Source organism: Loxodonta africana, chromosome 4 (assembly GCF_030014295.1).
Source record: "Loxodonta africana isolate mLoxAfr1 chromosome 4, mLoxAfr1.hap2, whole genome shotgun sequence".
NCBI lineage: Eukaryota > Metazoa > Chordata > Mammalia > Proboscidea > Elephantidae > Loxodonta > Loxodonta africana.
In genome coordinates this window covers 82,726,085-82,750,540 of record NC_087345.1, presented here as the reverse complement: position 1 = coordinate 82,750,540, position 24,456 = coordinate 82,726,085, and the positions used below count along the sequence as shown (strand labels likewise).

At 35.1% G+C, this 24,456-nt stretch overlaps 1 protein-coding gene across 1 annotated transcript; it reads left to right on the top strand.

Moving 5' to 3' along the window:
• Positions 1-14,496: 14,496 nt before the first annotated feature.
• LOC135231363 (olfactory receptor 6C2-like) lies at positions 14,497-15,468 on the top strand. The gene has a single exon (XM_064285233.1). The coding sequence runs from the start codon at positions 14,530-14,532 to the stop codon at positions 15,466-15,468; it is 939 nt and encodes a 312-aa protein (XP_064141303.1). The 5' UTR covers positions 14,497-14,529.
• Positions 15,469-24,456: the final 8,988 nt, after the last annotated feature.

Sequence of the window (24,456 nt, the reverse complement as noted above, 5' to 3'; positions counted from 1 at the left end):
GAAATCATACAAAGTTTCCAAAGCAATGTGTATAAATTAATCCTATTTTTGTAAGTGTCTATGTATTTGATGGAAACCCTGGTGGGCGTGTGGTTAAGTGCTATGGCTGCTAACCAAAAGGTCAGCAGTTCAAATCCATCAGGTGCTCCTTGCAAACTCTATGGGGCAGTTTTTCTCGGTCCTATAGGGTCGCTATGTGACGGAATCAACTCGAAGGCAATGGCAACAGGTATGTATTTGGTGTGTAAATATGTATAATGTCTACAACTGTATACAAAAATAACAATTATGATTAAAATAAAATACTTTTTCAGTGAGATATCAAATTGTTATGCATGTAAATATTTTTTAAAAATCCAGTCATTCTTAATAGTTTATCACAGAAATTATAAAGTATAACATAAGAATTTTTCAAACTTGTCTCTTATTCACAATAGCAAAAAGATAACTATGTGTTTAGAAAACTGGTAATTTTAGAATCATGTTTTCAAATAAAAAAACTCAAAGATGCGAGCCTTTTCATTTTTATGTTTATCCGATCATTTTGCTCTTAACCTCAGCTAACTTTATTGCCAACTTACAAAAGAGTTAAACTATTTCCAAAAGAAAAAGGTCATATGCACTAATAGAAAAAATAAACATTATCTTTCTTTTTTAAATTAAAGTATTTAAATCACATTCTTTTCCATTATTGAATTTTGTTAGCCAATGTCTTTGCTTGTCTTGAAGTTTCTCTTTTCTCTCTTTTTTAATTATTGAATATCTGATATTTTTCCCTTCTATATATGATTTTTTCCATTCCTTCAGATAAGAATTAAGGAATCATGCATTATTTAGATTAACACATTTTATTCCTTTAGTAAATAACTGTTTCCTAATTTTCTTCTTTTTTAGTATGTCTCTTTCTCTCTTACACTAATTCTGCAGTGAAGTATCTCCAAGCAGATGATGATAGCGTTGGATTTCAGATAACCATAGGTGAATCTAAGTATATTCTTCTTTGAACTCATCTTAATTTGGTACTCTTTATTTTCCTAATACGTGCTTGTTCTAACCTCCACCTTATTTGACAACATGCTTGTAGGTTCAGTGTAGTAGTTAGAATAATCTCAAAACCAGAAAACAGAAATTTGCCCTGCAATCATTGCATATTTGGTCATCAACAGTTTTCAGTGATAACAGTAATTAGACTGTCATTGCTCACAAGTGTTGATCAGACTTAACACTTCCAAATGAACTAAAATTTCTACTTTTTAAAGTATATTAAAAATGTGAAGTCAATCCTCCAGGAAAAAATACCTTCCAATCTTGGTATTGCTGACTTTCTTCTAGAGCTGTTCATATGCTATTTATCTAGAGATAGTGGAATGATCATCACTCCCTCCACAGTCAGATAGTGCGGTGTCTGGTTTTGACCACTAAATTATTAGAAATGCAGGTGTAAGTTCAGAAAACAAACTTTAGGCCCTTTCATTTTTGAATTCATAAAGTGTAAAATGAGAAATGATAAACCTTTTTTCAGAGTTGTATAATAAAATGTCATCTATAATTCACCCTTGTTTATTATTTGAAATTTACATGGTATATAAACTATCCTTAAATATTAAAAGTAAAGTAACACCATTATTTTACTTACCTTTAGCAGTATGTTTTTATTTTTTTTTTCCTAATGAAAGGTGAACATGGTCATTTGAAAACAAATTTAAGTTTACAAGTAAAAAAATAAATATAAAAGAGTCTCAGGTTAATTCAATGCAAAGATCTAAGGTGTGAATATTTTCTTCACTCTCAAATATATCTGCACATATATCTGGGGTATTTTTAATAAACTCATCATTTTAATACCAGGTAATTTATAATCCTACCTTGCAAACTTCAGAAAGATGATCATAACTGAGATGATTAGTTTGAAACTTGGGGAATATTTACTAGTTTCCAATCATTTAAAATGAGTAAATGCTTCTCTAAGGGAAAGCTAGAGGGATAGTGTCCCTAGGGAGAAATAGAAAAGATTAAAAACATTCAAAAGAGTCTGGAAGAGCTAGCTGATGTTTTGTCTTTATCATTTAATTAAAGGAGAAGTTTATTGCTTCAAACATGATAGCATAATGTGCCGTCAGGTTTATCACAATGGGGCCCTGGTGGCTCAGTGTTTGAAAGCTCAACTGCTAACCAAAAAGTCGGCAGTTCGAATCCACCAGCTGCTCCTCAGAAAATACTCATGTCAAGACAATCATGGAGACACCAAAAACTAGCAGATTACTTTGAGTCATAGACAATTCAAGATAACTCCTTCTGAGACTTCACCCCACTTACATGCTAACCTATCACTAGAACAGCATGTAAGTACCTGATATAAATACTACCCATGTATATTATTTTAAAAAACAACTGTGTACAATATTAAGAAACAAATAGAACGTCTGCATAAAATTATGACTTGAGAATAAACACGTTCTTTAATGAACCTTGAACTTAGGTGTTATCTTTCAGAAGTATTACTAATTATTATAACAACTATCACGTATTGCACATTTATTATGTATAAAGCGTTGTGCTAGTTGCTGTACATACATTATTTAACTTAATCATCATTATAGACATATAAAGGAGACAAAATTATAAATTTTGGGTATTAGAAGACTGAGACTTGGGGAAATTGCTTTACTTCTTTATACTCTTCACAGACTTTAGAAACAAGGGAGATAAAATTGTAATAAGATCTTTGATTTCAACATGTAGCTTGTTAACCATTATGCCATACTTCCAATTAAATGTATGGATAGAAACATTATTGATGTATCCATTCATTATAGATACATGTCCCTGTGGATAAGGAGTGAGAGAACGAGGAAGGAAGGATTCAAGGAAGGAAGGATGGAGGAAAGGAGGGAGGGGCGAGGGAGGGAGGAAGGGGAGCAGGGAGGGAGAGAGAAGAAGGAAGGAAGAAGAGGTATTTAATTTGTAAGAGTGAGCAATTGAATTCCTAACATGCCTGGAATATTAGTTATGAACAGTATTTTTTAATTAATAAATATATGATCAAAAGAGCAACATTCTTAAGAATACCTTTATAAAATAAAAAGAACACATGAAGCTTTTCTGAGTATACCTTTTATAAATAATTTTGAATTTTACAATTTTACATAATTTAAAGTACACTATTATAGAAACAAAGGCAGAAAAAACCTCTGCAATTGAATATAAATGAAAACAAGTAACACAGCAGTATTTCAAGTTAGAAGAATAGCTAGAGAGGGAAAAAGCAAAAACTAAATAATGAATTAAGTGTGTAAAATTTGAATAGTTTGCTCTGATATTTCGTTCTCAGTAGCATACATTCTAACAATTATGAGGAATACAAAAAAATAAGTTAAGATTTATTTAGCTGGTGTGTTAGTGTTGGTGGTACTAATGCAACAATTCTGAGTTTATTTAAAGTTTTAATTTTGGTCTTTGATCCATTTTGAGTTAGTTTTTGTGCATGGTGTGAGGTATGGGTCTTGTTCAGTTTTTTGTAAATGGATATCCAGTTATGCCAGCTCCATTTGTTGAAAAGACTGTCTTTTCCCCATTTAACTGACTTTTGGCCTTTGTCAAATATCATTTGCTCATAGGTGGATGAATTTGTGTCTGGATTCTCAATTCTGTTTTATTGGTCTATGTGTCTGTCGTTGTACCAGTACCAGGCTGTTTTGACTACCGTAGTGGTATTATATGTTCTAAAATTAGGTAGTGGGAGGCCTCCCACTTTGTTGTTTTTCAGTAATGCTGTCTTCCTGTGCATTAGCAAGGTATGTTTTACCACTTGTGAAGGTCTCTTTTGGTTTCTTGCAGTTGCGTCTTGTAGTTTTCTTTGTATAGGTCTTTTACGTCTCTGATTAGATTTATTCCTAAATATTTTATCTTCTTGGGGGCTATTGTAAATGCTATTGATTTGGTGATTTCCTCTTTGACATTCTCTTTGTTGTTATAGAGGAATCCAATTCATTTTTGTATGTTTATCTTGAATCCCGATACTTTGCTGAACTCTCCTATTAGTTTTGGTAGTTTTCTTGTGGACTCTTTAGGGTTTTCTGTGTATATGATCATATCATATCAGAAACCCTGGTGGCGTAGTGGTTAAGTGCTATGGCTGCTAACCAAAAGGTCAGCAGTTCGAACCCACCAGGCATTCCTTGGAAACTCTATGGGGCAGTTCTACTCTGTCCTGTAGGGTTGCTATGAGTCAGAATCGATTCGACGGCAACAGGTATGATCATATCATCTGCAAATATGGATACATTTACTTCTTCCTTACCAATTTCAGTGGCCTTTACCACTTTTTCTAGCATAATTGCTCCGGCTAGGACCTCAGCACAATGTTGAATAAAAGTGGTGATAAATGGCATCCTTGTCTGGTTCCTGTTCTCAGGGGAATGCTTTCAGACTCTCTCCATTTAAGTTGATGTTCGCTGTTGGCTTTGTAAAAATGCCCTTTGTTATGTTGAGGAATTTCTCTTCTATTCCTATTTTGCTGAGAGTTTTTATCATGAATGGGTGTTGGACTTTGTCAAATGTCTTTTCTGTATCAATTGATAAGATCATGTAATTCCTGTCTTTTGTTTTATTTATGTGATGGGTTACATTGATAGTTTTTCTAGTACCTGGTATGAATCCCACTCGGTCATGGCAAATTATTTTTTTGATATGTTGTTGAGATGTATTGGCTAGAATTTTATTGAGGATTTTTGCATCTAAGTTCATGTGGGATATTGTTCTGCAATTTATTTATTTATGTGGTGTCTTGACCTGGTTTTGGTATCAGGGTTATGCTGTCTTCATAGAATGAGTTTGTGAGTATTCCATCCTTTTTATGCTCTGAAATACCTTTAGTAGTAGTGGGGTTAACTCTTCTCTGTAAGTTTTGTGGAATTCTGTGAAGCCGTCAGGGCCAGGACATTTTAATGTTGTTGTTGGGAGTTTTTTAATTACCTTTTCAACCTCTTCTTTTGTTATAGGTCTATTTAGTTGTTCTATCTCTGTTTGTGTTAGTTTGGGAAGGTAGTGTGTCTCTAGAAATTTTTCCATTTCCTCTATGTTTTCAGATTTGTTGGAGTACAGTTTTTCATAGTATTCTGTCATGATTCTTTTAATTTCAGTTTGGTCTGTTGTGATGTCACCAATCTCATTTCTTTTTGGGGTTATTTGCTTCCTCTACTGTTTTTCTTTTGTCAGTTTCACAAATGGTTTAACAATTTTGTTGATCATTTCAAAGAACCAGATTTTGGTCTTGTTAACCACTCTGCTCTAATTTTTATTATTTGCTTTCTTCTGGTGCCTGAGAGCTTCCTATTTGTTGGAGTTCTAGAGATAATTCTTTAATTTGGGCCCTTTCTTCTTTTTGGATGTGTGCATTTATTGGTATATATTGACCTCTGAACACTGCTTTTGTTGTGTCCCAAATGTTCTGGTAGGACATGTTTTCATTCTCACTGAATTCTATGAATTTCTTCATTCCATCCTTAATTTCTTCTATAAACCGGTGGTTTTTGAGCAAGGTATTGTTCAATTTCCATGTGTTTGATTTTTTTTCCTTGCTTTTTCTGTTATTGATTTCTACTCTTACAGCTTTATGATCAGAAAAGATGCTTTGTAATATTTTGATATTTTGGATTTTGTTAAGGCTTGCTCTATGATCTAGTATGTGGCCTATTCTGAAGAATGTTCTATGCGCATTGGAAATGAAAGTTTATTTGGCTATTGTTGGATAGTCCAAAAAAATCAGCGTTCTTTATATGTCTATGAGGTTATGTTGGCTGATTTTGGCATTTAGATCTTCCATGTCTTTATAGGCAGAGTGGTGCCAAACGTCACAAACCTACCTTTCCAGCATATAACTGAAACAGTTGTAGTTACCTTCAGGCATATACCCTGTTGTACTGTGCCAATGAGGGCCTATGCTGTTGAAATTGGTCCACACAGGTCTATGCAGGGGTGAAAGGCATTCAAGGTCCATGGACTGCTTATGCCTATGCTTAGGCAAAGGAGGCGTTTCTGCACTGAGTTCCCAGCTCAGGGGAGCTGGCAGATTATTTTTCCCCTGTTTGTTAATTTATTCTTTCTCCAAGGCTATGAGGATGGCTCAGGGCATATGACAGGTCTTACTTCCAGCCCAGGGAAGGTGACTATCACTGATGCTGGCTTGGGACCCAGCAGTTAAATGGGAGACAGTTTTTTTCCAAAGGGGTATTTTTTGGTCCATGTGGTAGATTAGATGCAAGTATTTATTTCATGCCGAGAGTGCTGCACTTACTGACCCTGAAAGCATGAGTGAACTCTCTGCCTCTCTCTCTGCTTATGTAGAAAACGTGTCCTGAATGCCACTGCTTGTCTCACCCCTCCTGCGCCACACCAGTGAATCTGGCCTGCTGAGTGCTGGTTCCCACCGGGTCAGATCCAGCAACTCCTCGCTGCTTCTGAACCGTCTATGCCTCCCCCTGCTGCTCAGTCTGATTTCTCAACTTTGCGTTTGGCGTTCAGGGCTCCTAGATTGTCATACATAATTGGCTCACTTGGTTTTTTGGGTCTTTGTTGTAAGAGGGACCACTGGAAGCATCTGACTACTCCACTATCTTGGCCCCACCCCTAGCTTCCAGAGAGTTGCTGAGAAGTACGCTGTTCTTCCTAGACTTTTGTTGTCTTCTCAAGAATTATAGAAAATTCAATTTAATCATTGAGTGAAATATTACAGGAAAAAGAATAGTCAACGTCTCAAATCATCACCACAATTACATTAGAAGGGAATCTTTATAATAGATAAGTCTGTCATACCCACTTGCACAAATGGTCACACTTAGCATCACCAGTTCTAGGATTCACAGACACTTGTGCCTCTTGATGTGAGGTGCTGTCAAGGACCCAATATGACTAGGTAGTATTCTTGCCAAAAACAGTTACTCGGGAACTACTCACAACAAAAAAAAAAAAAAGAAAAATTCTATTTATTAAGTATTCTTCAAAATACTACACAAGACTCTTCAAAAGAATCAGTATTGTGAAAGAAAATAAAGTTACAGGAACTGTTGCTTATATCAGAGACTAATCTTTGACTGTATCCTGGATCAATTAGGAAGATCAAGAAAGATACCTGTAATGACCATTATTGTAACATTTGGGGAAACCTGAATATGGAATATATATTTTCTAATTATACTTTATTAATCCACAGGGATTGAGTTTTGCAAAACGCTTAGTAAAAAGATCACCTTAGTCTCTTAAAAAAAATTACACCTATATCAAAAAGTGAAAACAAATTAACATTAAGTGTGAAAATGTGATAGTTTTCACAATATTGGAAAATAGTATTATAAATGTTTATTAATATTATATGTAATTAGTATTTTTGAAACAAAGATAAAGTATATTTCCCACAGTTCTTTCCAATCTTCTTTTCATTGTTGTTGTTGTGGGTGTTATTGTTGCTGTTTTCCTGCATCGTAGAAAGTTAAGTGGTTCTTAAATGTGAAAACAAAGGAGGCCATTTAATTTCTGAAATTCTTGAAAGCAGATTAAATTCATACTTAATGGACTCTTTATTTAGCAAACAGAAGCCTGTGTTAATTTCAAAAAATTTTATACAATGTATTTGTTAATAAAACTTAACATCTTTCCTTTTGTTTTTTACTTTAAAGGGGAAAACAGGAACTTAAAACATGCATAATTGTATTCATTCCTAGAAATTACACTTTTCATACAATTAAAGCATAATTTTCAATATCTTTAGTGGAAAAATTTGAGGAATTCTTAAAAATTTTGTATGATGATGTCAGCCATATTTCGTCCTTTCTGAATGAAGAAACTAAGATAAATTCTAGAAGCAAATTTAATGATCAGTCAAAATAAGTAATATAATAGTTGATTCTTTATCAAATTGCATTAGAACAACTGGCTAATCACTTGGAGGAATTTAGATATACTCACTGTCATTGTTATTGGCTACTGTCATGTGGGCCCCAACTCATGGTGACTTAAAGCACGACATTGAAATGCTGCCCAGTCCTGCACCATCCCCTTGATCAATTGCTGATCAGAACCTTGTGAGTCATTGGACTGTCATTGCTTGATTTTGGAAATACAGCATCAGGCTTTTTTCCCAAATATCCCCATATTTTACACAAAATTAGAATCCAGAGAGACTAGAGATTTAAAAGTAAAAAATAAAGTGATATAATTTTTATTAGAGGAAAATATATCAGGAAGAGTAAAGTATCTCAAATAAGGGCAGCAAAAATAATAAAATAAATGATGAATATACCACATTTTAATCAAATTGTCCATACATCAACACCACCAAAAGTTGTATTAAATGTTTAATAAATTGTGAAATAGGATTCGTAACATGTATGACTGCCAAAGACTAAATATCCTCAACATATGCAAATATTGTAGAAAAGGATAAGGAATCAGTGAAACTTTTCCTTCAAAAACAGCCAAAAGGCAGTCACATTCTCTTCATAAGTAAATCACAAATTACTAATAAACGGTTGAAAAATTGTTCTGTATCATTGGTAATCAACAAACTGAGAGTTAAAGTGACAAAAAAAATTATTTGACTCATCATTTTGATAAGATTTAGTTGGCTAATAATCCTTCTGGCCTTGTATTATTATTGCATCTTCCAGTCTCCAAGGACACCATCTCAATTCCTAGTTGCCTTAGTTAGCCTTTGTTCTGCTGTATTAATTATATTTTTAATTCAATAGTGACTTTGAAGCAGGGTCACCAAGGACCCTTTTTTTTCTTTCTTTCTTTCTTTTTTTTATCTTAGTTGATCCCAGTTAACAGTTGACTGTATAAAATGAATTGTTTGTGGTAAAATTTCAAGGGAATCAGTCTGTGTTAAGATGGTTAGGTCAGATCTACAACTTTTCAAAAATCAAAGAGAATACCTACCTAGAATTTCTAATTGTTCCCCACCTGTTTACTAATCTTTCCTTCTAGTTAGCTACTGAAATTATGCAGAAATAGCTCCACTCTTAAATTAGATTTGAAATTGTGTTTCATGATAAAATGTTAGACATAGGGATAGGAAAATTGAGATACCCTGTGTGTGTATTCACACTACGACTTTTGAGTAGAAGTTCAATGAGAAAGCACAACTAGAAAGAATATCCGTGTCAATACTAACTTTTTGCATTCCACTAAGGATCTTTATGGATAAAACAAGTACTAAAACCAGAATAAAAGACCAAACAGTAAGTATTTTAGCACTTTTCAAGCCAATTATTTTTTTTCTTTCTTAAATTGGGTAAAATAATTATAATCTTCCATAACCATATAAATATACATATATATAAAATCATATATACGTATATAAAATTTGGATAGTCCATAAAGATATAAGAAATTAATTTCATTTCTGGAATGTCACTACGTTTTGAGAATATTAGTGATAGAAGTAAATGAAGATGTTTTCAGGCCTGATTGATGAATTGATAAAATATGTGGGCAATAAAATTGTCAAATTTGATAGGCTTCCAAGGTGACATCTACTTTCCCCACTGCAAACATGCACTCATGCACATACACACTCCATTTCAAAGTCGTAAATATGTCTCCTCAATTTAGCGAATATTAGTCTGACATTTCACTTATAAAATGTCTTTGTTAAATCGTAAATTCTGTTTCAAGTCCAAGTATATTAACCAGAAGTTACACCTGCACAATAATTAGAAAGTTTCTAAGGCAGGATTCAGAAGTAGGCAACTAGAAGGACAAAAGAACTTTTTTGTATCCGGGGATAATGACCAAGATTAGCCAGGACTTTAGCGAGGTTACAATGGGGACGAAGAGAAAACGGCTGCAAGAAGAAGGGAAGGTGGACTGTGGAAAACATTGCCCTGTTTCTCAACGTGAGCTGTTGCAGATAGTTCCAATGTGAATCTGCAGAGCAGCAGAGGATATTAGCTTTAGGCAATTTCTTTTCTTCTTGTCCCTGAGCCTATATCAGTGTTTGATCTCTCTGATAAAGTGTCTATAAAATCTCAGCGATGGCTCCCCTTACACTGATTCCACCTGAGGCAATTGTCCCAGAAAAGAAACCGGGGCGCAGGCTTTGACTGGAACTAATCATCTCATCACACGCCATCCAAAAGAAATGCCAATTCCAGTCGAACGGGACTGCAGTCTGGGTAAAATACCCAAATCAAACCCACTGCTGTCGAGTTGATTCGGACTCATAACAAATCTGTAGGACAAAATAGAACTGCCCCACACGGTTTCCAAGGAGCACCTCCTGGTGGATTCAAACTGCCAACCTTTTGGTGAATGGTCATAGCACTTAACCACTAGCCACCAGGGCTTCCACAGTCTGGTAGTTAGCCCTATATACTATCATATACTATCAGTGAAATCTGAAAGAATGTCCCTAACAAATTTTAAAAGGCTTAAGTTCAAGCTTAGTTAGTACAAGTTATCGTTGGTTCATAATCTAGAACTTTTTAAAAAGACCTTATTTTACTACACTTTTGATTCCTGTTTTTTATTTGTTCTTTGTTTTGTTTTCGTTTTTTTCTCATAGTCTATACCGTCGTTGTTGTTAACTGCCTTCGAGTCGACTGTTTACTCATGGCGACCCCATAGTGTATTAAAGAGTTGAACTTCTCCACAGGGTTTTGTGGGCTGTAATCTTCATGGAAGCAGTTTGTCAGGCCTTTTCTTCCATGGAGCCATTAGGTGGGTTTGAACTGCCAACCAATTGCAAGCAGCATGCACCACCCAGGCTCCTATAGTCGATAACAGAAAGAAGAATTTTAATGAAAAGCTTTGTGAAGTTTGACCACTAAGTTCAAAAATTAAGTCGCTATGTCTTACTACTCAAAAAATCTTCGCACTGATGTATCAGGAAGATGTGTCTCACGTATCAAACAGTTATATTGAAGGGAGTATCTTCGATATGAGTGCAGTACTTTCTACACAGGCTTCAGGAGCACGAGAAATCTCCCAAATAACCCAAAAAGACGAGAGATCTTTCAAATAGAATCTTGAACTATGAGTAAAGAAGATATCCTGATCTTCTTTTAAATATCTATGATTTATTCTGAAAAACTGTTATATTTCTGCAAGTGTGCTAAGATCTGAGTATGCTGTTATGAACAAAATAGGCTCTTACCGCAAGAATATTAGAGTATAATGGGGAGACAGAGCAATAAATGAGCAATACGATACAGCTCTGAGATAGTTATAGGACCTTTTAAAATGTAAAGAAAGCCATTATTTCTTCATATACTTTCCTCTCCCGCCCTTTGTCCCTTCTCCTTTGTGACTTCGCTTACGCATGCGCTAGGCCTTTCAGGGTGTTCCTAAAGTGCACTGATGCTCTGTTCATTGGCTGTTTTCATTTTTTCCATCTATTTCAGTTTTGGATACTTTCTTGCTATTTCTTCACCTTCACTAATTTTCCTTCTGCAGCATCTAAAATTGCTCTGAATCCCATCCAGTATATTTTTCATGTCAGAAAGAGGGTTTTTCATCTCTAAATTTTTGATGTGTTTCTTTCAGTTATCTGACATGTCTCTACTTAATATGTTCACACTTTTCTCTATTTTCTTGAGTATATGGGAAATAGTTATTACAATGGTTTTATTTTCCACTTTTTCTATCATGCATGCTTTTCCTGGGTTTGTGGCTGTATATTAATATTTCTCCTTAGTATGGTTTGTAATTGCCTATTTTGTTGCATACCTATGCATTTTTCATTAGACTTCAGACATTGTGAGTTCTTCAGCGTTGGATATTCTTGAGCTGTGTTCTTGGATATGGTTATATTACTTGGAAATAAATTCATCTTTTTGAGGTTTATGTTTGCCTTTGTTAGGTGGGACCACAACATCTCCTTTCAGTCTATGGATTATTTTTCTATATTATTGAGAAAATAAACTTCTATGTACTCTACCAAATTCCCTTGAATTAAGAGTTTTTCCTTTCATTCCCAGCCCTGTTTTATCTTCAGGATTTTACTCTTTATTATTTTTTGGTGGCTCTTTTCCTAGCCTCAGTAGTTTCCTTATAAACATGCAACAATAATATTCAGTTGAAGACTTGTGACTTGTGGGCTTCTCTTTGAACATCTCCACAGTTCTCTTTTCTCTCTATAGTTCTCACCTCTCTGGTTCTCTGCCGTGTAAAATTTAGCCACCTTGGCTAAATTTACAGCTTTGTTCTCTCAACTTTGGAAGATGACTAGTCTGCTTCTGCTTTTCCCTTCATTGTGTTGCAACATGAAAACACTAATTAGTAAACTGTGTTAATTGTACATTCACCCCATTTGCTTCTCCCTCTCAGGGATAACTGTCCTTTGCTACCTAATGCTTGGTATCTGAAAATTGTTGTTTCACATATTTTCCTATGTCTTTTACTATTTTTTTACAGTGGAAATATAAATATTGGGCATCCATCCTGAATTGAAGTGGAAACCTTCTGGCCATTATTTCTTTAAATATTGCATCTTTTTCTGTCTCTTTTATCTGGTATTCCACACAATTGTTTGGATTTTTACTAAACCCCTTACGTGTTCTATCTCCTTTTTATATATATTCCATCTATTTGTCACTCTGTGCTTTAATCTAGGTGTTTAATTTTAATGTATATTTCCCTTTATTCTTTCTTCAGCTGCGTTCAAGTTACTGTGTTCTAGCTACCAACTTTTATTTTCTATTTATTTTTAACTTGAAAATTTAAATTTCATTTCGGTTTATAGTGTTCATGGAAATTCTTCTTGTTATATAATGTCATGAGCATATTAATTTGAGTTATTCTAATATGTCTGTGCTTGAAAACTATAATATATCAATCTTCTGTTTGTCTGTTTTGCTCTCCTTATTTACCTTTCAGTTATGTGGTCATGCCTCTTCCAATGATTGTTAAATTTGTCTTTGTTTCTGTTTGTCACTGTGGGTATTACATACGAAAAACTTGTATAAGGCGTGGTCATGGAAGTTCCCTAGAGACATCCAAACTCCCTGAGGGAACGAATCACTGGGCTGAGGGCTGTGCGGACCATGATCTCAGGGAGCATCTAGCTCAATTGGCACACAATAGTTTTTAAAGAAAAATATTCTACATTCTACTTTGGTGATTAGTGTCTGGGGTCTTAAAAGCCTGTGAGCAGCCATCTAAGATACTTCAGTGGTCTCACCCCTTCGGGACCAAAGAAGAATGAAGAAAACTGAAGGTACAAGAGAAAAATTAGTCCAAAGGATTAATGGACCACGTTTACTATGGCCTCCATCAGACTGAGTCCAGTAAAACTAGATGATGCCCAGTTACCACCACTGATTTCTTTGACAGGAATCACAATAGAGAGTCCCAGAAAGAGCTGGAGAAAAATGTAGAACAAAATTCTAACTCACAAAAAAAGGCCAGAATTACTAGCTTGACAGATACTGAGGAAACCATGAGTATAGCCCCCAGACACCCTTTTAGCTAAGAAATGAAGACATTCCAGAGGTTCACCCTTCAGCCAAAGACTAGGCAGGCCCAGAAAATAAAAAAAAGGGGCATACCAGCACAGGGTCAAGAACTAGAAGGCAGGAGGAGACAGGAAAGTGGTAATTGGAAACCCAAGGAGGAGAAGGGAGGGTGTTCACATGTCATTGGGTTGTTAACCAATGTCATAAAACAATATGGGTACCAACTGTTTAATGATAACTAGTTTGTTCTGTAAACCATCTAAAGTGCAATAAAAGAAAAGAAAGAAAAGAAAAATCAAACACAAAAAAAGAAAAATTTTAGAAATAATTTGAAACCCTGGATGAACAGTTGTTCTTCTATTGGCACTTTATTTTGCCCTGGAAGTCAATTAGGCCATATCATCCTAATCCAATCAGGAACTAATTACAAAAGATGGTCTAATTCCAGTTCATCATAACTCCTATAGTCCATGAAAGTCCCAATTGATATTTCCCAGATTATCTCATCCTTGATGGACTCTGAACTTCATTTTGTGTGCTTATCCAAACTCATGAGACTCACAGAAAGATATCACACCTTTCAGATGAAAAATAGTTAATACCTCAATGGGAAATATGTTGTTAAATATCCATCTTACCTTTCTATGGATCTTTATCCCACAAGTCCTTCTTGCCCTATTACCATTTTGGTACTTTCCAAGGGATAATTTTTTTGTTTATTTACTTGTTTATTTTGTTGTTTTTTAGCCTTTCTAGTTTTCTATTTGAAGGTGAGGTAGCATACTTTACCAGAGAAATTTTCACAGTACTTAAAAATATTACAGAGAAAATGTGAAAAAAATTTTATAAGCTATAGATGTAATAGACAAAACCTGATGTGAGTTTTTGAGAATAAAAAAAGGGAATAAAACCTCAAAGCTCTTTTCAGTGGAGTCCATTTTAAAGTAAGGCTCATATAGATCACTGAAAACCATAATGAATAAGAGGAAGGGGTCATTTAGTATTTGTTCTTTCTGGTGAGTTGTACACTTTCTGATTTTTTCTTTACATGCAGATTGCCTAAAGATCAAAGGTAGTAATGAGAAATCATACAGCAGTAACAACTTTCATCTTGCTGGGACTTACTGATGACCCACAGCTGCAAGTTCTGGTTTTCATCTTTTTATTTCCGATGTATATTCTGAGTATAACCGGAAACCTGACCATTATCATTCTTACTCTCACGGATTCCCACCTTAAAACACCTATGTATTTTTTCCTTCGAAACTTCTCCTTTTTAGAAATCTCATTCACAACAGTCTGTATTCCCAGATTCCTGTACAGTATATCAACTAGGGATAATACAATTACTTATGATGCTTGTGCAAGTCAAATATTTTTTATTGGACTCTTTGGGGCCACAGAGTTTTTTCTCCTGGCTGCCATGTCCTATGACCGCTATGTGGCCATCTGCAAGCCCCTCCATTATATGACCATCATGAACAGCAGAGTCTGTACCATCCTCGTCCTCTGCTGCTGGATCTCTGGGTTGATGATCATCATCACACCGCTTGGTATGGGCCTGCAGCTGGAATTCTGTGACTCCAATGCCATTGATCATTTTGGCTGTGATGCAGCTCCTCTTTTTAAGATTTCATGCTCAGATACATGGTTCACAGAACAGGTAGTTATAATTTGTGCAGTGTTGACATTCATTATCACACTCATAGGCGTGGTTCTTTCTTACATATATATCATCAAGACAATACTAAGATTCCCATCTACTCAGCAAAGGAAAAAAGCTTTTTCCACGTGTTCTTCTCACATGATTGTTGTTTCCATCACCTATGGTAGCTGTATCTTCATCTATATCAAACCTTCAGCCAAAGAGGATGTGGACATTAATAAAGGGGTATCCATGCTCACTACATCTGTTGCTCCTTTGTTAAACCCCTTCATTTATACCTTGAGAAATAAGCAGGTAAAACAATCTTTCAATGATATGATTAAAAAAATTGCATTTAATTCACAAAAGTAAGAGTACACTGAAAGTGTGCAATCAAGTGAAAATGGAAGGCTAGTTCCTTAATATTTCTTCTAAAGTTCTAACTAGTTGAATTAGGTTAACTTTCTTATGGTCCTTTCATTTTGACTCATGAACCTACTCTGATCAAGTAATTCCTTACCCTCTTCAATCTCAGTCAGAATTGCTTTCATGGCTAAGAGAACAAGGCCAGCCAGAGTGACAGGCCTTATTAATACTTCTTCAAAGCCACATGAGAATACCTTAGGAGTAATGACCATGTCACAGAGTCAGCAAATCAAGGCCTGGGAACAAACTCTGTCCACTTCCTCTTTTTTTAAATCAAGTGTCATTGGAATAGAGTTATACCCTTTCACTGGCATATGTTGCTTATGGCTGCTTTTAATGAAAGAATCAAGTAGTTTAGTGAACCTTATTGCCTAAAGATTTAAAGTATTTGCTATCCGGTCTTTTACGAAAAGAGTTTTCCCACCTAGGGTGTAGAATTTACTTTCTGCTCTCATGATTTTATATCATTTAGGGAGAAAATAATAGGAAGTAGACCGCTATGCAACCACATTGCCTTCACCTGCCCAGAGATCTCCAAGGCGTGACCCTTCAACTTGTTGGCCAGCTAAAAAATTTCTAGTTTAGTCCTTCCCTCTGTAACCTCCTCCTTTGTCCCTGAGTATACTTCAAAACAGATTTTAAGGTCACTATTTTGGGAAGCCTGCCTATTCTGTCTACCTAGATCTCATACTATCCAATAAAGCATATCCATATTTGATAAAAAATGGAGAATCATCTGCTTTCCCATTTAAAAGCAAATTTGAACCACCATTTCCTATAAATCTTGAATCTCACCAAAAATGACCCTGAAAAAAATATATCATGAAGTGTGCATGCAATTCAAAATCCAGCTGCAGGAATGTATTCCCTAAGAATTTGGGGTAAGCCATTCACATGATCTGTTCAACATTTGACTAAGATCATTTAATTTATCATAAGTTTAAGATTCCATTCCTGAAGTTCGGTTAGTGTTTGTCAAGTGGTGTTTGGCTGAACATCACAAGTGCGGTCTGCCCTGCAATAACATAAAAATTGTCATTCATGTGTGGAGAAGACCATCTTAACTGGAAGGGACCCTCTAAGATGAAAATTCTTTGATGCTAGTTTTAGCTAAATACTGCTAGAAAATTTAACTAGTTTCTCATAGGGAGTATATTCACTAATTGTTATGTTAGATCTTGTTTCATTCATGCTATTCAAAAAAAGCAGCTTTTATTTATTTTTTTTCTCCTAGATATTTAAAATAGATACTGGAAACTTCTTCAAAATTGAAATACAATGCAATTCAATATTATCTGTCTAAGCCAAATAAATTATTAAGTAGATTTAAAGCTGACATTTTACCTTGCCTCTTTAATGGAATATTAATCATTTCTGATTTTATTTATTTTTTTTACCCCAAATAAGCACTAGCACTACTTTGATTAGTGGTTTAAAGTAGTTTGGAGTAGTTGCTTTACTGTTTGAAACAATACTTTCTATATGAAGGAAACCTGAAAAACTTTGTCAAAGACATTGCATTTAGAAGATGTGAATTCATTGATTACATTTTTATACAAATAGCTTATTTTTGAATTTTTTAAAGAGTAGATACCGTTTTGATGTTGTTGTTAGGTGCCATGGAGTTGGTTCTGGCTCATAGCAATGCTTGGTACAACAGAAGAAAGCATTGTCTGGTCCTGGGGCATTCTCACAATGGTGTCTATGATTAAGCCCATTGTTGCAGCCACTATCTCAATCCATCTTGTTGAGGATCCTCCTCTTTTTCACTAACCCTCTACTTTTTCAAACATTATGTCCTTCTCCAGGGACTTTTCCCTTCTGATAACAAGCCCAAAGTGTGTGAGACCAAGTCTCATCATCCTTTCTTCTAAGCAGCATTCTGGCTCTACTTCTTCCAAGATAAATTTCTTTGTTCTTCTGGCAGTCCGTAATATATTCAATATTCTTCTCCAACACCGTAATTCAAATGCATGAAATTTTATTCAGTCTTCCTTATTCATGGTCTAGCTTTTACATGATTATGAGGGGGTTGAAAATAACATGGCTTCAGTCAGAAACACCTCAGTCATCCAAGAGTCATCTTCACTTTTTAACACTTTGAAGAAGTCTTTTGCAGCAGATGTCAAATAAAATATGTGGTTGGATTTCTTAACTGCTGCTTTCATGGGTATTGATGGCGAATCCAAATAAAATGAAATTCTGTGCAACGTCAGTCTTTTCTCCATTTATCATGATGTTGTTTACTGATCCAGTTGTGAAGGTTTCTATTTTCTTTATGGAAGGTGTAATCCATACTTAAGGCTGTAGTATTTGATCTTCATCAGTAAGTACATCAATTCCTCTTTGCTTTCAGCAAGCAAGAATGTGCCATCTGCATATCACAGGTTTTTAATGAATCTTCTTTCAATCCTGATGATGCATTTTTCTTCGTATAGTCCAGCTTCTTGGATTATTTGCTCAGCATACAGTTTGGATAAGTATGGTGAAAGGATACAACCCTGACACACAATTTTCCTGATTTTAAACCACACAGTATCCCCTTGTTCTGTTTAAACAGTGGCCTCTTGGTCTATGTACAGGTTCCACATGACCACAACTTAGTGTTCTGGAAGTTCCATTCTTTGCAATGTTATCTGTTATTTGTTATGACCCACACAGTCAAACACCAATTCATAATCAATAAAACACAGGTAAACATCTTTCTAGTATTCTCTGCTTTCAGCCAAGTTCCATCTGACATCAGAAATGATATTCTTCCTTCCAAGCCTTCTTCTGATTCTGGCTTGAATTTTTCACAATTCCCTGTTGATGTACAGCTGCAATCATTTTTTAATTATCTTCAGCAAAATTTTACGTATGTGTGATATAAATGATATTGTTTGATAATTTCCACATTCTGTTAGATTACCTTTCTTTGGAATGGGAACAAATATGAAACTCTTCTAGTCAGTTGGCCAGATAGCTTCCAAACTCCTTGGCATAAACTAGGGAACACTTTCAGCTTGCTTCCGTTTGTTGAAACATCTCAACTGGGGTTCCATTAATTCCTGGAGCCTTGTTTTTCACCAATGTCTTCAGTGCAACTTGGATTTCTTCCTTCAGAACCATTGGTTCTTGATCATATGCTACCTGCTGAAATAGTTGAACATAAACCTATTCTTTTTGGTTCAGTGACTTTGTATTCCTTCCATCTTCTTTTGATGCTTCTTGTGTCATTCAATTTTTTGCCTATAGAATCCTTCATTACTGCAATTTGAGTCCTGAATTTTTTTTTCAGTTCTTCCAGCTTGAGAAATGCCAGACTGTTCTTCCTTTTTGGTTTCCTAACTCCAGGTATTTGTACACGTCATTATAATACCTTACTTTGACTTCTTGAACTGCCTTTTGAAATCTTCTGTTCGGCTCTTTTACTTCATTATTTCTTCCTTTTGCTTTAAATACTCGATATTCAAGAGCAAGTTCCAGAGTTTGTTCTGACATCCACTTTGGTCTTTTCTTTTATCCCTGTCTTTTTAATGACCTTTTGCTTTCTTTACGTATGATACCCTTCATTCCATCCCATAGTTTATCTGGTCTTCAGACACTAGTATTCAATGTGTCAAATCTATTCTTGAGATGGTCTCTAAATTTAGGTGGGATATGCTCTAGGTTGTTCTTTGGCTCTTGTGGACTTATTCTAATTTTCTTTAGTTTCAATTTGAACTTGCACATGAGCAATTGATGATCTGTTCCACAGTTGGCCCCTGGCCTTGTTCGGATACATAACATTGAACTTTTCCATTGTCTCTTTCCACGGAGTAGTGAATTTGATTCTTGTGTTTTCCATCTCGTATAGTTACCATTTATGTTGATAAAAAAAGGTATTTGTAATGAAAAAGTCATTGGTCTTGCAGAATTCTATCATGTGATCTTCAGCATCTTTTCTATAACCAAGGCCATATTTTCCAACTACAAATGCTTCTTCTCTGATTCAATCTTTCTCATTCCAATTACTAATAATTATCAATGTATCTTGACTGAATATTTGATCGGTTTCAGGCTGCAGAAGTTGGTAAAAATTTTCAATTTCCTCATCTTTGGCATTGGAGATAGGTGAGTAAATTTGAGTAATAGTTACATTACCTGGTGTTCCTTGTAGGCATATGGATATTATCCTATCAATGACAGTGTTGTACATCAGGGTAGATCGTTAAATGTTCTTTTTGACAATGAATGCAATGCCATTCCTCTTCAATTTGTCCTTCCTGGTTTGGGTTAGTTGGGTATAGTAGACCATATGATTGTCTGATTCAAAATGGCCAAATGCCTAGGATATTGATCTTTATGCATTCCATTTCATTTTTGATGATTTCCAATTTTCCTACATCCATGCTTTATATATTCTCCTTTCCAATTATTAAGGAATGTTTTCAGCTCTTTCTTCTCATTTTGAGTCATGCTATATCAGCAAATGAAGGTCCTGAAAGCTTGTCTCCATCCACATCATTAAGTTCAACTCTGTTTTGAGGAGGCAGCTGTTCCCCAGTCATATTTGGAGTTCCTTCCAACCTGAGATATTCATTTTATGGCACTGTATCAGACAATGTCCATTGTTATTCATAATGTTTTCATTGGCCAATTCTTGAGAAGTAGATGGCTAAGCCCTTCTTCCTATTCTGTCTTGTTTCAGAAGCTCTGCTGAGACCTGCCTACCATGGATGACCCTGCTGGTATTTGAAATACCAGTGGCATAGCTTCCAGTGTCACAGCAACATGCAAGCCACCAAAGTATGACAAAAGGATAGATGCATGGCGATTTGATTTTTAACTCTATTATTTAATTAATAACATGATTATCTTTCTTCCATCAAATCTTATTACATTTCTTAAATGTATATGATATAAAATATAGCCATGAAATACAACTATATATTTAAGAAAAGGACCCCTGGTAGTGCTATGGTTAAGCACTAGGCTGCTAAAAGAAAGGTCAGTTGTTCAAACTCGCCACAGCTCTGTAGGAGAAAAAGCCTAGTGATGGGCTCCTGAAAGCTTATTGCAGCTTAAGAAGTCCTATGGGGCATCTCTACTCCGTTCTATAGGGTCACTATGAGTCAGAATTGACTTGATGGCACACAGCAAAAAATATATTTAAAGAAACAGATATAAAGGTATTAAAAACCTAGAAAGAGGAAGGCCTGTGTAGTATTGTTAGAAGAGGAGAAGAGAAATAGATGGAACGAGATTGGAAGAAACAAGATGGCATTTCTGTCACACGTAAGTGTAATCATTTGTTTTCTTTATGATTAATCTCCTTTTAGTTGTAAATATTCTCTGAAAAGTCTACTTACCTTCAGGAGATAAGGAAAATAAGACACCTAAATGAGCAATCTCCAAGGCCCTAAAGTTTAGGTGGTCATAATCCAGGGAACAAAAAAGAGGAAATTTAATCATAAATATCTGGATATTATAATGAGCTTTATTGTTGTGAGCTGAAGAATAAATGAAAGGTTGAAATAATGGCATGTAAGTGGAGACTGTAAACTGAATGGATAAAGGAATGAAAAAAATAATGTGCTTTGTATAGTCATGTTTATTTTTGCCTTTTTTTTATACAACAAAGTAACAGAGAGATGTTCAATTTGAGGTAAACTAGCTGAAATTATACAACTTCCATTACGATACCCTTACCCTGCATCCAAAAAAAAAAAAAATAAGTGAAGGACTTTATAATTCTATTTATATGTACTATCAGTCATGAATTCCTAATACTAACTGTAGAACTATGAAAATCATACTGAGCTAGGGCAGTTTCCCAAGTATGAAACCTGTCCCAGAGAACTAAGGAAGAAAAAGTGAAGATTACCCATCCTGTGACTTAAAAGTAAAGAGTTGAGCATCTATTCAAAACCAAGAGCTAACATCATTTGCAATGTTGAGAAGCTGAAAACATTCCCTCTGAAAACGGGAGCAAGACGAGGATGCCCTTTATAACCATGCTTATTTAACATTGTGCTGGAAGTCCAAGGTAGAGTAATGTGGCAAGAAAAAGAAATAATGGACATTCAGTTTGGAAAGAAAGAAGTAAAACTGTCCCTCATCTCAGATGATATGATACTATACATAGTGAACTCCAAAGATTCCACAAGAAAATTACTGGAACTAAAAGATTCAGCAGAGTAGCAGGAAGGACACAAATTAACATAGAAAAATCAGTTGGGTACCTATACACAAACAAAGAGAACTTTGAAAAGAAATCAAGAAAGCAATAACACTTATAATCATCCCTAAAAAAATAAAATATTTAAGATTAAATCTGACCAGGGATGTAAAAGACCTATATGAAGAAAACTACAAATCACTACTTCAAGAAACCAAAAGAGACCTACATAAATGGAAAAACATACCATGCTTATGAAAAGGAAGACTCAATATTGTGAAAATGTCAATTCTACCCAAAGCAATGTACAGATATAATGCAATCCCAATCCAAATACCAACAGGATTTTTTTACAAGATGGAAAAACTAATCACTAACTTTATATGGAAATGAAAGAGGCCCCAGATAAGTAAAGCATTATTGAAAGAGAAGAACAAAGTAGAGGATATCACACTCTGTTCTGAGAACGTCCTGTATAGACACAGTGGAGAATACAGCCTAGTACTGGCACAATGACAGACACATAGACCCAAGGCACAGAATTAAGAACTCAGAAGCAAATCTATCCACCTAGGGTTAGCTGATCTTGACGAAGGCTCAAAGTCTATTAAACCGGGAAATGACAGTCTCTTTACCAAATTGTGCTGTCAAAACTGGATATCCATCTGTAAAAAAAGTGAAACAGGACTCATAGCTCACACCATACACAAAAACTAATTCAAGGACATAAATATAAAACCTGAAACTATAAAGATCATGGAAGAAAAAATAGGGACAGCACTAGGAGCCCTGATATACAGTATAAATAGGATATAAACCAAAACTAATAATGCACAAGCACCAGAAAATAAACTATATAACTGGGTGCTCCCAAAAATTAAATACATATGCTCATCAAAAGATTCAACAAAAGAATAAAAAGAGAACCTACAGACTAGGAAAAAATTTTTTGGCTACAAAATATCTGATAAGGGTCTACTCTCTAAAATGTACAAGATACGTCAACACCTCAACAACAAAAACAGAAATAATCCAGTTAAAAAATGGGCAAAAGATATGAACGGACACTTCTCCAAAGAACACATTCAGGTTGGTAACATGCACATGAGGAAATGCTAGTGCTTATTAGCCATTAGAGAAATGCAAATCAAAACTACATTCAGATACCATCTCACTCCGACATTACTGACACTAATCAAAAAAAAAAAAAAGAGAGAGAGAGAAAATAACAAATGTTGGAGAGATTGTGGGAAGATTGGAATTCTTATGCATTGCTGGTGGGAATGTAAAATTATTCAACCACTATGGAAAACAATATGGTGTTTCCTTATAAAGCTTGAAATAGAAATACCATATGATCTAGCAATCCCATTTCTAGGAATATATCCTAGAGAAATAAGAGCCATCACATGAATAGACATATGCACACTCATGTTCATTGCAACATTATTCACAATAGCAAAAAGATAGAAATAACCTAAGTGCCCTCAACAAATGAATGGATAAACCAACTATGGCACATACACACAATGGAATACTACACAATGATAAATACCAATGATGAATCCACAAAACATCTAACAACATGAATCAATCTGGTGGATATTATGCTAAATGAAATAAGTCAATCATGAAAGGACAAATACTGTATGAGACCACTAATATAAAAACTCAAGAAAAGGTTTACGCACAGAAAGAAACAGTCTTTGATGGTTATGAGGGAGGGAAGGGTTGAGGTGGGGAAGTTATTAACTAGACGTTTTTTAGGTCAGTGTTTTTTTGGTGAAGGGAAAAACCACAATATAGGAGAATTCAGTACAACTTGACCAAGACAAAGTCATAAAAGCTTTGATAGACACATCCAAATACCCTGAGGGACTGAGTTACTGGGGCTAAGAGTTGGGGATCATGGTTACAGGGGTCATCTAGGTCAACTGACATAACAAAGTTCATAAAGAAAATGTTCTACATCCAACTTTGGTGAGTATCATCGGAGGTCTTAAAAGCTTGCAAATGACACCTAAGATACATCTACTGGTCCCATCACATCCAGAGCAAAGGAGAATAAAGAAAACCAAAGACACGAGGGAAACAGTAATCCAAAGGACTAATGGGCCACAAATTACCACAGCCTTCACCAGCCTGAGCCTAGAAGAACTAGATGGTAATGTATAGTAATGTATATACAATCTGATCTTTCTTCTCTGTCTGCACTGTAATGGTCTTACTAGGCCGGTTTTTTAGGCTTTTTTGAGAAGTGTCTCATTTCTCTTCATTTCACTTTTTTTCAGTTCTTAAGTCAAATTTAACTTAGCATAGAAATGCTTTATTTTAATTATTATTATTTTTTTTAACTTTAGCTTAATGTAGAAAGCATTGGATAATTTGGACCCTACATTCCCAGTCTTTTCATTCCATTCACCTATGGGTATTTTTCTTCTGAGGCATTGAACTTCTCATTGTTACTCCAACACCCTGAGCTTTTAATAATCTCTATCTTGGAGAGTACCACTGTAGGCTTATTCATTGGGAGAAAAACTTGAAGACAAACTTGAATGTCAAGTAGTTACAACCTTCTCGAACTGTTCAGTTTGTTAGTTGGACCACTTTATTTTTATCTTGGTTTTGCCCTCAACAGACTGTTAATAATATTTTTTCCATGTCTTCATCTCACCATTGAAAGTAAGTTCTCAAAGATACTGTCTCATTCATCATTTTTTGCCCAGAAATTTGAATAATGCATTGTATGTGAAAAGAGTTTAATAAATAATTCCTTATCAACAAATTTTCTC

Coding starts and splice junctions, on each gene's coding strand:
- LOC135231363 (XM_064285233.1), top strand. CDS start 14,530: ATGAGAAATCATACAGCAGTAACAACTTTCATCTTGCTGGGACTTACT.